The sequence below is a fragment of the Leptinotarsa decemlineata genome, unplaced genomic scaffold (assembly GCF_025532065.1).
Source record: "Leptinotarsa decemlineata unplaced genomic scaffold, Ldec_3_MD MMD2_tig00000218_RagTag_RagTag, whole genome shotgun sequence".
NCBI classification, from domain to species: Eukaryota; Metazoa; Arthropoda; class Insecta; order Coleoptera; family Chrysomelidae; genus Leptinotarsa; species Leptinotarsa decemlineata.
The window spans coordinates 4,682,732-4,697,909 of record NW_027412545.1 but is presented as its reverse complement, the minus strand read 5'-3'; the positions used below and the strand labels follow the sequence as shown (position 1 = coordinate 4,697,909).

General features: G+C 33.4%; 2 protein-coding genes across 2 annotated transcripts in view; both read right to left on the bottom strand.

Annotated features, from left to right (window-relative positions):
• The window catches only part of LOC111502771 (uncharacterized), a 358,694-nt gene extending 343,805 nt beyond the window's left edge, over positions 1–14,889 (bottom strand). The window contains exon 1 of the mRNA XM_074173303.1: positions 14,483–14,889. Coding sequence (XP_074029404.1) covers positions 14,483–14,652 — 170 coding nt within the window. The 5' untranslated portion in view covers positions 14,653–14,889. The remainder of the gene's footprint in view (positions 1–14,482) is intronic.
• Positions 3,213–7,142, bottom strand: Tnpo (transportin 1). Its single transcript, XM_023174357.2, has 2 exons — positions 6,970–7,142; positions 3,213–6,863 (listed from the first exon to the last, which is right to left on the bottom strand). The coding sequence occupies exon 2, from the start codon at positions 6,845–6,847 to the stop codon at positions 4,163–4,165; it is 2,685 nt and encodes an 894-aa protein (XP_023030125.1). The 5' UTR covers positions 6,848–6,863; positions 6,970–7,142; the 3' UTR covers positions 3,213–4,162.
• Positions 14,890–15,178: the final 289 nt, after the last annotated feature.

Genomic DNA, 15,178 nt, shown 5'->3' with positions numbered 1-15,178 from the left:
GTATATTGTCACATGGTTTCATATAAGGGATGTTAGTCGAGAATCTACGAGTCCATTGAATCTGACAATTTAGATTTCAGTATCGTTAGATATTAATCAGTTTTATATAGTGATTTATGAATCATCAACAAAAAGAAAACGATAAAACAGAATTTGTTTTCTTTCATGAAATGAGGATTTTATTCTGAGCAAAAATATTAGTTCATTTGTTTTACATCTTTCCAGTTGAAAGTGGAAGAAAATTTAAATGCCATTCTGGAGTATAAAAATTGTAAGGTGAATTTTCTTTTGTTAGCAATACTCTTGTTCTCCAATTTCATTTCAAACAATTTTCGATAAGATTTTTTACTGCAGCATTACACTTCCAGCTTGAAGAATTTGTATGGATTGCTGAGCAAGACTCAAGGTGGTCTATAGATGCACATCTTTGATAAAATTATAACATTGCGAGTAAAAGATACTCTGAACATAATGTTTGACAAATAACACATTTCAATTTTTCTCGAAGAAGCAATTAGTTTTTTAAATTAGTAATGGCGACTTCTGTTATTATTAATTCAAATAAGAAATGGAACATATAAAAATATAATTTGAAAATGTTAAAGCACATTAAAGAATACTTTCTACGAAAGTTGTCCTAAATTCAACATAAAAAATATGAAAAAACAGAATGTCTCATTTGAAATAAGAAGTGCATACATACTAATATTCAATATACATCACCGTCAATATATTTTAAAAATCACATTCACATTGTGGCGAAATATTTTTCTCATTTTTCATTGAAATGTCTAATAGGTCACAATTGCCCCTGTATAATGCTTACACGGTAAATATATAAAAGAGGGTCAAACATTGAGCAAAAAGTCGAAGACCAATTGGTCAAATACACTGTTTCGCAATTGGGTATTTCCGGTTTTTTTTTAAATCCTCAGGAAACTGAGAATTGTATTCAGGAAAATCTAAAGATTAATATTTATCATTAACATGAATTGGTCTAAAGGTTTAAGTTCGAATAGATATTTCTTGCGAGAATTCATCTAATGAAGATGTGGAGTGGTTAATGACCCTAGCTATTGGTGCCGAGATTACCACAAAAATTATTTGAATTCTTCTGAAATTCAAAGTTTCATGATTTTTTTTTGTGTATTACACAATTAGACTTAAGAACATAATTATTGTCTTATAATTCACAACCCTATGCTGTGTGTTAAAAAAATACAACAGGAAATTTATAATCAATATTATTTCGTTATTTAAAATACCTCAAAAAATATATTATTTTCACCCAGATAAACTTTCACTAAATTGTAAAATATCGACTCAAATAGAGTAATTCACTAGTTTATCAAAATTGTCCCGTATTTTATCAGTTCACTCTAATTGCTTCGAAACTGGTCAGATTTGTACTAGTTATATTTGTATCAGTTTGTTTAGGTATTATATTCAGTCTCATCTGCAACATAACACTAAAAACTGGTGGCAAAAAATATGTACAAAGATTTTTTTTCAGATCGTTTCAGTGTCAACGGACATCTAAACAAGAGAGACTGAAACTCTTTGTATGTGTGTTGCTGGCTCCATTTTGAAATTTTTGTTCAACGCTCGTTATTCTTTTTTTTAATCTACAAAGTTATCCTTTGATTCTATCAAACAAATATGGCTTGAATGAAATTTTTCGGTGAATGGCATATAAAGATTGCAACTTTTCTACTACATACTGATGAGTTGTCATTTCCAATCGACCATCCCATACTTTCAGAAAATTTGACAATCTGACATTAATTTTCCCTTATTTCATGGTGCACTACTAATATATTCACTTAAAAAAAGCATGTACCATTTTCATATTACATACTTGAAACGGGATAGTAGAGAAGAGTGGTACATAATTTCCTAGACCTGATAGTAAGTAATATTCCATCGGACCTTCAAAAGGCTGTTGTATCAACCATATAATAATAGATATTCATATACCCTCCAGCTCCTGTTCATTAATAAAAAAAGTTGTTGAAGTCAGTGTCCCAAGACAAAGTTTCATTGTGAAACTTTTACAACTTTTATATAAAACTTAATGGAATTTGTTGCTATTCTTTTTTCGGAGCAGGTATCAATAATTTCAATCTGGAGATATTCTAAGTAAAAAATTATTCATATTCGGTGACGATAACATCTCACCAAATAAAACCTCATACAAAAACTTCTCCAATTCCAGCATTTCATGTGCACTGTGCTGCACCTTCTTTATATTACGCGAGTTATTGACATGTTTGTATTTAGATTTTTTGTGAGATGTTTTTGGCTGAAATATTATTGTCAAAGTTAATAATCCTGAGATAAGAAATGGGTAGCCTTCATTTTCTTAGCACCATTGGAAGGGTTCACAATAATTCCAATATCGAAGAAAATTCCTTTCCGTTATTTAAGAATGTATTCAATCACTGCAGCAATTCATTACTGTATGAAGACAGTAACAGTTGAATATTCATTTTGAAAAGGAATGTCTTAATTCTACTACAGATAAATATTTTGCTTTGCTGTGGAAGTCACTAGTGTTCCTACTAATGAGCATTGATTAATTTGTTTGTTTAGATTACTTTTGGACATCAAGTTTTCACCATATTACTAATTCCAATAAAAGGGATAAAGTACTATTTGTTATTTCAAAAAACACACTTCAATGTGAGATTTCCACTTGAAAAGTTTACAAATCAGTTTTTACAGGTTTTTAAATTTTCAAGTAGAAATTTCACAATCCAGTGTTTTTTGAATACTTTATAATGGATACTCATCATATATCTGTCAGTTCTATCATATTTTTACTATTTGCATGTTTTTTGTCTTTTTTTATATACGATAAATTGGTTTATCAATACAAAATCTATGTCACATTCATTTCATTTTCAATTTCATCAGAAAATATGAATCGTCTTCAAGTGAACTGAAAAACCTTTTCATGAATTCATCACCTTATTCCAATTTAATTGAGAAACAAGGTTCTGTTTAGGCTTTTTTATATTATAGGTAGTTCCCCAGATTTTTTTAGAGTAATTCTCTTGCAAGTACCCAAACATTTTTAGTCAGCAAACCAAATAAACATAATGGTAGAAAATTTAGATGTAAAGCATAATAATCAATAAGAATGAATGTAAATCATATACTTACTCCTTCCAAACAAAAGGTAATCGAACAAATCGAAATGAAACTAAAAATTAAAATAAAAAAATTTATTATGTGCATTACCTACAGAAATAAAAATTTGGCGACTTCATAAAACTAAAATGTAATATGCAATTCAGTAACAAGTTTTTGCAAACTACAAAGTCTTTTAGTATCTCTTAGCACCTTTTCTCTCCAGCAATTCTTTGTAAAAACTTTTTACAGAAATGCCAAATTAATGAAATCAAACAATTTTACAACCAAAAAATATTCATCAAGTCTATTGCAACCTGTCATTTCATTGTAGAAGATACACATATCGATATAAGAGTGAGTTTTAGTTAGTGATAACTATAATTATTATCGAACTAATGTATCAATAATATATTCATTAATAATAACAGAAAAATCTCTGGGAGAAAAAATATAAATGTATCTATGAAATTCATATTTATTCTTTAATGAAATTATTAATGAATAAAGTTGATTAAAAGTATGCCTATATTTTTGTACGATATGGAAAAAATACTAAAGTTTTACCAAAACCTCTACAAAAAAGTTAGATTAGGTAAGTACTTCAACAAAATGATTTATTCACTATGTGAATATATATGTCATATAACACGTAACTAGAATTTGTTGAAAACGCCCCTCGCTCGTGGACGAAAATAACAAAAGACGCCCCTCCCTCGCGGACGAAAATAACATAAAACGCCCCACCCTCGCGGACGAAGATATAAACAAATATAAATCTTCATTTCGAAACGCGTGACTCTAGTACTTGTTAACGCCCCTCCCCTCGCGGACGACAGAAATGTTATACGGTAAACAAAATAATATTTCATGAAAATCTCTCTGGATTTCATTTAAACGCGTGACTCTAAGTTATTGGCAAACGCCCCTCCCTCGCGGACGATACGAAAATATTACGCGATAAACTCAAGGCAGGTGCACTCAAGCTTTCCCACCCATTTCTTTTTTCCCCATTTAATTTATATTTAATTCATACCCCATATAAATCATGAAGTTTGACTTTTAAAGGCTCTGGGAACTGGGAGTGAAAGTGTCTCCAGTTCTCGTCTCCACACTGTTGCTTGAAGGAAAGCAACACACTTCTAATCATCTGCTTCAGATCAACTCTAATGTTGATCCAAGAAGCAGCGGCATCACAAAAGAAAATGAAATAATTTTTATTAAATTCCGGATGGCGAACAATTACTTCGCTCAAGCCACGGAAAGCCAAGTCTTTCTCGTCAGAGTCCCGCACGTTTCTGACCAACATGCAGCAATTCTTGACTATTACGTCCATATCAGAAACGGTTACATCTGGGCACACAAAGAATACAATACATAGTGAGATTGCTACAGTTTTGTGCATTGTTCGTGCAACTGCTGGGGTACGTAATATGTGAACAAAAGCATTCAATATTTCAGGAAGAAATGGTTGAATTGCGTTGCCCATCACTGAACACAACTTTCCAATAACCCATGCAGCATTGTTGCAGACACCATCAGTGTGCTCGTCCAAATTCTTAATGATCAGGGGTATGTACTCATTTACATTAGGTGCCAAAAAGGCATAGCACAAACCTATGAGCTCGCCATACAAAGCAATAGAAGTCTGTCGAATTAGATTAGAACTATCTTGCATAGTTGTATAGAGTAGATAAATTAAATTGCTATTAGTAACATATTTAACAAAATGGGTTTTCAGCCCCAAAGCCATACTGTAAAGAACATCATGAGCCACATTCATAGGTTCCTTGTCTGGAGGATCATATTCATTTGGGTTTTGCTGGTAATTGACAGAAGCGATAAGGGTATCATTAATTAGCTGCAAACAATGCCAATAAACTATTTCGGAAAAAGGTAAAAATGATACTTCTAAAGCAGGGATCACATTAGATAGACATTCCAGTACAGCAATGAAGTGATCATCATAGAAATTTTTCAGTTCTGTGAACTTATTCATCAGTGGTGGTAATAATTTACTGACATATTCATCTTTACTCAAATGGTTTCCTACTGATTGTGCTAAAACACCAATTGCATCGTAGAGTAAGTATAAGCTTCGGCAATGAAACTGTTCAAAACCATATTTGAAACCTTCTAATATGAAATCTATGTAAGGAATGAGTTTCAGTTGTGCTTCTTCTTGGAATATGCAGAATGCTGAAATAGCAGCTCTCTGTACACGTTTATTCTCATCAATAAAATGTTTCAACAAAATTGTCATGACTGGTACAAAATACTCTTCAGGATTTTCAGCTCTGACGTTAACAATCCACGATACATACCGACTCAAGGTCCAACATGTGATTACTCTAACAACAGAATGTTCATCGTTCATGCAAGAAATCAAGAATTGGATCAATTCAGGCAATTCAGACTTTAATCCGTTGAAACACCCCTCTGCTATTGCACCTAAAGCTAGTATAGCAGATTCTTTGACTAAATGATCTGGATTTTGTAACATTTCACTAATGAGAGGAATGAGCAACGGTAATATTTCATCTCCAAACTTTACCGCAATGGAGTCTAGAGATGCAGCACTACACTTTCTCAATGTCCAACCTACATAAAAATCATCAAAATCATCAGTCTGCTCTTCAGTTTCATCATCGCTGTAATATTCTTCACCTTCGGCAGCATTATTTCTGTCCCGAAAATGAAAAGGGGAAATATCTTTGGACAAATCTTTCTTATTTGCATCTGAGCCAAGGCTATCCTTGATCATGTTCAGTTCACTAACAGAGTACTGCATATTCTTTAGAAGAGTCGGAAGAAGTTTTTCAATGTATGGCGCCAAAATATCTTTACAGCTGTTGATTTTCGTAGAAGCCAACCAGAATTCACAAGCCTGCAAAGCAACGTCCTGATCCTCGTGATGACATTTCTCTAATAGATAGCAAATTATATTATGTAAATGAGGTAGCAATGATTCCTCGTGATTTTCAATGTAAATAACAAAAGTGTGACAAACATTTTTCTGTAATTCAACATCGTCCGTGTTTGCCAACTGTATCACATGTCTCAAGTAAATTCCCAAGTCGATAGACTGTTTCATAACCAGAAAATAGTCTTGTAAAAATTGATTTGTAAGCCGCACTATATTTTGACGAACAGAACACTTTTCGACACCAACAAATTCAACAAATTTTGGAAATACTTCTTTGGTTATTTTGTAAATTTCCTCTTGGGGTTTCTGACTATTGATCAATTCTTCACAAACTTTAAATAACGTCGTAAGAGCTATTTCACTATATTCATCTTGAGCGACAAACCCATTCGTCAAAAAAGGTACCAGTTCTGGCCAAGTTTTCAGGTTGTCTTTAGCAATAATAACAATTATATTGCTGATGCTGGTTCGCACTTCACGAGAAGGATCTTTCAATAGGCGAAGACATTCGTTTTTAATTTTCTGTGTACTATCCAAACTCAAATTACTATAAGTAATTTGAATGTTATTTTTCAACAATATTCCGCTCAAGGACCGGATATCTTCGGTAAATCCAGAATTTCCCAAGATGAATAACAAATAGTTGGGGAAATCTGTCAAATTTTGCATAAGGATAAGTCTGTCCTGCACAGTTTTTTGGGCATCGCTGTTTGGAACTAGTGCTAACTGAAGGGTTTCTTCGATGTTCTTTATAATACTTTCCTGGGGTCTCCAATCGCCCAAATTCATGGTGAGGTCATATAATCTAGAAAAAACAAAGGTTAGGTGAACAAGCTTTTCACCATTTCTGTCTATTCTTGTCGATATGCTTTTACATGCGAGAGTAAATCTAAACGATATTTCTTACTTACATTACAACACTGATGAACTAGACAGATTATAAATGATTACTTCAAATGCGTATTTTTGTCAGCTTTCCAATGCCAAATTGATGACAAACTGAAGAACGATAGGCGACGGTAAATCGACTGAAATGATATCTGATAACCGGCATTGAGAAACGAAACACAGAACAAAAGCATTGGCTCAGGGTTGCCACACAATGTTGCCGACTCTTTACAGAAGAGACACTCGGCACGAAACAGGAAACATGAAATTTTTGAGAATCTAGAGGGGACAAACTGGAAAAAGACACTTTCGAAACAACTACTTCCAAAACCTAATTAACACTTAATTTTTCCTGGTCACTTTACACTCCAAATATTCGTTATGGAATTGAAAGATATTCACAGGAATGCTAAGAAACGTAATATATGAAAAAGTATCAATATAAAATTTCACCTACACGGAAATTTATCATCTCTTAATTATATAATTATATATAGGTACCTGTATGAATTGATTTTGTACTTCCTTTTTCCGTCTTAATTATAAGAATGTAGTGACTAAAATGATTCAAATATATACATGTATTAATACTTTTATACTGAATATAATAACCTTTTTTTTGTTCATGTCAGAACAAAAGTACACACTTTTATTTCATGAAAACGTACCCTGGTTTATGTACATTTTATGTTGATGAGACATTTTCTTGTAAAAATGTTTGAAAATTTACCTTTCATGTATTTCTAGTGATGCAAAAAGTTTGATACTGCCTTCTTGAGAGCAAAATGTAAGAAGTTCCCTTATTAATACATTCATTCTGGCATTGAAACGATGACGTCACATCAACTAATATTTGAAACGTATTCATGATGAATCAAAACTAGCGTGAGGTTGGTTTTGAAACAGAATTGGACGTTATGTTACGTCAGCTGTCAGTTTCTGCTTTATTCTGATCGTTATAGTTTATCAAATGCTCAAATCTTTTATCAAATACGTTGTAAGGATGTACAAAATGAAGCTGTGTGCACAAATTCGATGTTATTTGAGTTTAGAGAAAACTGAAGACTTTGTTTTTATTATTGAATTTGACATCTGACACAAATTGAATAATTTCATTCGAATCTTATTATTAATGACGTCACTACGAATCGTTTTTAAATAGACGCTCGAATACGAATACGATTACACGCCAGAAAACACCTATAGTAACCCTGAGTATCCGATGCTTTCTAGGAGTGGGTTCGGTTATCAACTCCAGTAAATCTTTGTACTCCTTAATCGTTCGAATTTCAGAAACGGAGTAAAAGGATTACAATTTGTGGCTTGCAGTATTTCAAGAGTAGAGTGAAATTAGTTACTCCTTCGGGACCGTCGCGGGACTATAGATTTTTGGGAGTGGACATGCGCATTTGCAATTGTTTTGGTGTATTTTACATTTTTACACGCATGCATTACAGCATTTGTGATTGTTGCTTGTAAGATAATCATTAATAATGATATATCCAAAACAATCACCAGAAATGCAATACTTTTCCCGATGCGCGACCATTATTGGTGATTGGGAAAAGTGCTTGTTTTGGATTTATTCTACACCAGAGGTTCCAGTTTAACCTTCCATCAATAGTAAAATGAGCATTACTGTTCTATTGCTGAAAAAATAACAGATAATATATCTCTACAAGTTGACGCATTAGCTCACTGTCAAGGTCCTTTTAATAGCTGATTCTCTAGTACTCCACGATACCGATTTAACTGAACTGAGAAATACTATAACTTTCACAAATATTTGAAAATCTACCAGATAATACACTTGATATCCTGGTTCATCTAAAACTTTTCACAATATGAAAACATATCTGTTGTAATTCACCTGCATAAGGGTGGTGACCGTGAAGATCCATCCAACTTTCCGTTTCTGAGAGATTACAAAATAAGCTAATACGGATGATTGTACTCCCTGGTTCGTGCGGAACGAAGCTATCCGCATAGATTTGCAGCTGCCTTCCATTCAGCAGTCCATTCAGTCGAGGAATCTGCGAGTTTTTGATTGCGCAGAAACTCACGACAATCCGTTAGTTAGGGAAGCTATAGATTATGCTGTAGACGATCCCTCCCGATATAGAAGGCCCCGACACTCTGTCGAATGAGGCCCTCATGTCCCCCGTTAACAGATGAACAATTTTTCATCCATCTCACCCCAGCCATGTAGGGGTACACCGTGAAGGGCGGCACCGATGTCTAAGGACATTTATGTCGCCATCCCATCATCAGTTATGACACATTTGTCCTTCTGACAAACGCCAGTTGAAAGGGTAAGGGAGCCAGGCTCCAACTATAGACCTATCACTCTCATTCCTACATTAACAAAAATTATTTCGAATCTGGTGAAGATTAGATTATCTACATTCTTGTGTCGATGTTCTGTGATTTATCAAAAGCGTTCGACTGTGTGAACCACATAATACTGTTGTGAAAGCTTTATCAATATGGAGCTAGGGGTATCTCTCAGGAATGGTTTGAATCATATCTCTCAGGTCAAAAACAAGTTATTAAAACTACAAAATACTCCGAGGAGTTACCTGGAGAAAGTGGTGTGCCTCAGGGGTCAATACTCGGACCAACTCTCTTCCTACTTTACATAAATGACTTGGCCGGAATAAATATTTCAGGAAAAATAACGCTGTTTGCGGACGATACGAGTATACTCTGCAATAATAAAGTTTCCGAAACACTTCTTGAAATTAGCAGGGATATGTACGAGTTTAAAAGATGGTGCGACTCAAACCAGTTATCCATTAATATGGCAAAAACTAATAGTATGTCTTTCAAAAGTGAATTAGATGCGCTTGTTATGGGTGAGGATGTTATAGGAAATACTAATTATACAAGATTTCTAGGTCTTCATATTAATTGCAAACTGAAGTTCGATGAACATTTTTCAAATTTAAAAAAAAATGTCCTCTGGATGTTATGCAGTAAGAGTAACATCGAATGAACATGGTCTTTCTTCCGCCAAAGTTTTGTACCATTCCTTAATAGAAACCCATTGGATATATGGAATCCCATTCTGGGAGGTGTGTAATATTAATCTCATAGACTCTATTTTGTACTACAAAAACGTGCAGTAAAATACATGTGCAAAGCAAGAATTTGAGATTCTTATGAACATTTTTTTGTTATTCACGAAAAATTAACAGTATTCGCAATTATTTTTATGGAAATGGTATGTCGAATTAAAAAACATATTCACAAATTTGACACTACACACGTCCCAATATCCGTCAAGCTGATAACATTAAACTCCCGATCACTGACACTAATTAGATTTAGTAATTTATGGAGGCTGTAAAATGTTCAACTTACCAAAACACATTGAAAGTAAGTTCCGTAGAACATTTCAGAACGGGAGTAAAAGCTCTCCTGTTGGATAAACCCTATTATAGTTTACAAGAATGTTATAATGACGCATTCTAACTCAAGCTTGTTTTAATATGTTGTAAGATGTTTCTCATGTGCTAGATTTTATAAATTTTTGTAGGTATGAGACATTCTAGTACAATGTCGGTGTCGACTTATTGTCCCATTTGTTCTTTCTGTGTGTGTATTTTACTTTACCTTAATTTAAGATTATTTTAGGCGTCTACTTTGTCAACAAGATTATGTATCCTTGAACAATAGAGCATAGTCTCCTTCTAAAAATAATGAATTATGGCATTAGACAAAGTTAGTAACAGTAACTTTTGTGATTTCGGGTTTTTAGGCCATAGTCTTATCAGTAGGGTACCTCCGAGGTCGGGAAAAAAATTTTAACAGACGACGGCTTACAAAGCTGAAACATTTCAGTAACAGCAGTTTCACATCGTCTCCGAATTTTTAAAAGTTGTTTCAGACAATAAAGCTGAAATCATACAAAATAAAATGTGTTCGAGCTTCTGAACTAGAACTAAGCAAAAGTAACCACAGGCATGTATTGGTTTAATTTTCTCTTGATATTGAAAAACAATTCGATTCATACATAACCTCAGCTTAATATTTTTGCAGGCAAAAATATACTTCCAGTCTTTGTTCCTCTATTGGTCCTTTTGGTACTCTTAGAATGTCCACTCCACTTCAGTCTCATAACAATTATCCGAACGTAGCTTAAGGATTGTTATTATTATTGAAAATTCATCAATACTGGAGTCAAATACGAAACGGACTGGTTTAAGTTTGACGATAGTCGTGTCACTAAGTGTTCTGGCGATGCATTGAATTTAGTGGAGCCTCTGGAGACACCCTACATTTTGTTTTATGAGAGAGAGTATATTGACAGATCAAGATCTTCATATGATGTGGTGCTGCAGGTTTTTCCGGGTTTTCCTGCAGCTGAAAAAGCAAATGCGCCACTGGAATCAATGAAGTCGCCCCGGAGCGCCAATTGATTTTTATTGTTTTATAATTTCATGATTTGTATTTTAGAATTAATAATTAAGATTATCGAGTTTTTTTTAATGTTTTTAAAATTGCCACGAGTGTCAGATGTGTTTAGGGGAAGTCATCCCAACTCAAGTGCAATTAGAGTCCAAATTGTAGGCCATTTTCTAATTTGAATATTTTTAAGAAAAAAGAGTTTAGACAAATTTCTCCAACTGTATCTGACGACCACATCAATTATTTGAAAGAATAAAAAAATACATGCTTGTTCCTATTATTTGTACTGATTTGGCATTAAATGGCTGTGTCATTTGTCAGGGGATTTCCGCCCTGAGTAACACTGAGTAGAGTGAAACAGAATGTTAGTTAAAAGTGACCATAGAGTACTAACTTATTCCAAGGGTGAAACTGTTGTTTATTTTTTTCAAATAACGGTGAAGCAGACTTTGAATACACAATTCGCCAATTACTTACTGTATGAACTATGCTAAAAAAAGATGTTACTAACATCAGAAATAAAAAAAACTGTAGATTAGGAGGTCCAAATTGAAAACTGATTCGATTTACAGAAAACTGTTATATGTTTAGAATCCTTTACAATATTTTGTATAATATGTATTTATTCAAATTTCCAAGTTTTTTTCGAGATGTTAGGGTACCTGACTTAACTGACTCTGTGATATTCCCAATAGATCATATTGTTTTTTTTTAGTTCGCTACTCTGATTGTGTTTCATTAGTGTCAGTATTGATTTTTCACGACGTTAATTCAACTGATTATTCAAAAATCTAATTAGAAAATAGATACAATAGAAACACCAAATAAAACTCTGATACAGACAATGTAAACATCAACTACAAAGTAGGCAACTCAGAAACAATACATGTTCTAGGTACGTGTGGCAGATACCCAACGGAAAAACAACAACTAACCCAGCTAATGCCGCGCAGAGAGTTGAAGTAAGACCGTCAGGCACCTGTGCAACATCTTCGATTTGAAAGATTCGTCACAAGTTTTTTTCCACTATGAACAGCAGAAATTAATTTCATTTGGTCGATGCGACCAACCGATAGACCGGTTCCGGAGTACTTGCCCCCATTACCAGTCCCGGGCATGGTCTCTTCAGATCGGTGTGACTGGTGGGAAATAACTTGCGACAAATCTTCCAAATCGAAGACATTGCACAGATGCCTGATGGTTTTACTTCAACTCTCTACGCGGTATTAGCTGGGTTAGTTGTTGTTTTTCCTTTGGGTATCTGCCACACGTCCCTATAAAGTCGTAGGTCTATATGAGAGGCAAGGCGTAAGATGTTTTCAACTGAACCTGGAGCATGTCATATGCACCTCTCCAGAATATTAACCATCACATGAAAGAAAGTAGAAACATTTTTAGAATGGAAAAATGAACTCCATTTATGTTATTTTCTTCCTTACAGAGGAATATGAGTTCAATCATGAACCTAGGAGTGATTTATCGTTCCTGCTTGAGGAAGCTATTGCATAGTGAAGTTATTCATAATCAGGTATGGATCGAAGATAAACCCAACACATTGGTGATTTCAAGAGATGAGTCAAACTCATTGACACACCTAGCCAGTTGACTGACTTAAAAACTAAATTTACCACTGTACAAATGAAGTGAATATATACAAGATATCCACTCGACATTTCTCGGAATTCAACCCCTAAAATATATTTTTCCATTCTTGATAAAATATTCATTGCTCAGTGAGAAATGTTAGGCGCTTACTAAAATTAACATTCCAAGTCATGCTCAATTTCAATGATTTTATTGTTCACGGAAATTAATTTCGAATAAAAATGTTTTCATTGATTTTGTTTCTTATTTATAATTAACACTCTAAAAGTAATCTCGTATACACATATTCAAGATTGGCTAATGGCTAAGTCAAGAGCTAAATACATAAATCTGAATGTAAAATAGGGGTCCGATTCACGAATAATTTGACATGAGGAACATTTTGTGTGTGCAGAATTGTTATTTATTCATGAGACAATGTTGCAGATAAAATGTTCTCACTTAGCGAGAGTTTTATATGTTTATCTCGCTTGATAAAAAAAAAGACGAAAACGCAAAAAAACATGTGAGATCTATAGGAATTATGGGGTTTTCAAGAAAAATATCTATGAAGCTATTAGCAGTTTCCGAATCTGGATATAATAAACAGGCAAGACAGTATAATCATAAATTTGTCAAGTTTACTTCTCACTATTTTACATTATTTTCGACAAATTCGATAATGAATTGCTTCTGTATTAGATATAAATAGGCAAAGTTAGAACTTAGTTGGTGAAACACGCGTCAAAAAGAGTGTTGTAGTTCTGGTATACTGGAACAATGTTTGTGTTAAATTTAAAAATGAAGCTGCTAATGGTAGGTAAATAAAAGTCTATATTTTTCTCTAGTCACATATTGCCATTTTCTCTCCATGTATTTGAAATCAAATCCATAACCTCCCAAAAATTTATTTTAGCCTTGGGGAGTCATGAAGTATATATGTTACAATGTGCCTCCCAGTTATTTTACCTAGGGTAGGATTTATATGTAAAGCAGGATGATCAGTGTTCTGGACTGTTTGTCATTAACATATGAGATGAGATATCTCATATAAATGTGGATAACCAGTCAAGAATAACAAATAATAAAGTATCTTCCATTGATAAGGCACAGGTGAAAATATTCAGGTGTATTTGTATCTTTGGAATTAATGAAAAGGTGAAATGGTGGTAGTAAAAAATTTTTTAGGAAGGCTCTTGTACAAAGTTATTATAAGTACTAAATAATTTCGTAAAATCTCATGAAATATATAGCAATAACCATATTCTACTGAAAAGGTGGATTACTATTAAAACTGAGCTAACAAATCAGATAATTCAAAAAATTATCATAATCACAGCAGCATTATTTTGTAAGAAAAAAATAAAACAAATATGTCCTTGGGCGTTTGTTTGTTTTAATCATAACATCATTAGTCGTTTCACAGAATTTTCAAGCTGTCTTCCGGGAAGAGTTGTACAGGAAGTGGTGAGAATAAAGTTGTGCCTTTCAATTTGTCAGATAATAGGCCTATAAAATACATAGATAGTGTGTATATCTTACTTTTGCGTCAGATACTGAGTGGTCCAGTCGATTATTCCTCCGACAACCTCTATATTGACCAACTTATAACTAGCCAACTTAACAGGTAACTGGTCATTGGGGTTAACAGTTTGAGCAAAGTTTTCGAAGAACTCCCGGTAAAATGTCAAATAATCGTCTTTATTAGCCATATCGCGACAATTTCTTAAAAACTATTCACTTATCACAGTTTATTCTATCAAATAAACCAAGAGTTTTAAAACTCAACAATCAACTTTTGCTGTCCTGATATGTATAATTGCACTAGTTTATTTTTTCGAATTTACATAAAATTTTATTTATTGTTTTGATTTTAAACACTGATTATAAACATCAAACGTTCATTAAACTTCCCGCAAATGAGTCAGTAAGCTGGACAAACCCCACAAAAATCATAAAATAATAACATTGAAAATTTGACAGTATGACAATTGAAGCGTTTGTTTCTGTCACAATACCAACTTTGATACCAACCCACTAATAAAGCACTGAAGTACAGAACTTATATTTAAACGAACCCGATAATGTGAATGTTTATCATTATTTCACAACAAAAGTTGACGAATATCGAAAGTAAATTTCGGTGCCATTTTTCAAATTTATATTAGAAGTTTGTGTACGCCGCAACTAGTGTACTCAAATAAACGTTATATTGTACAAATATTGAATATTTTTTAC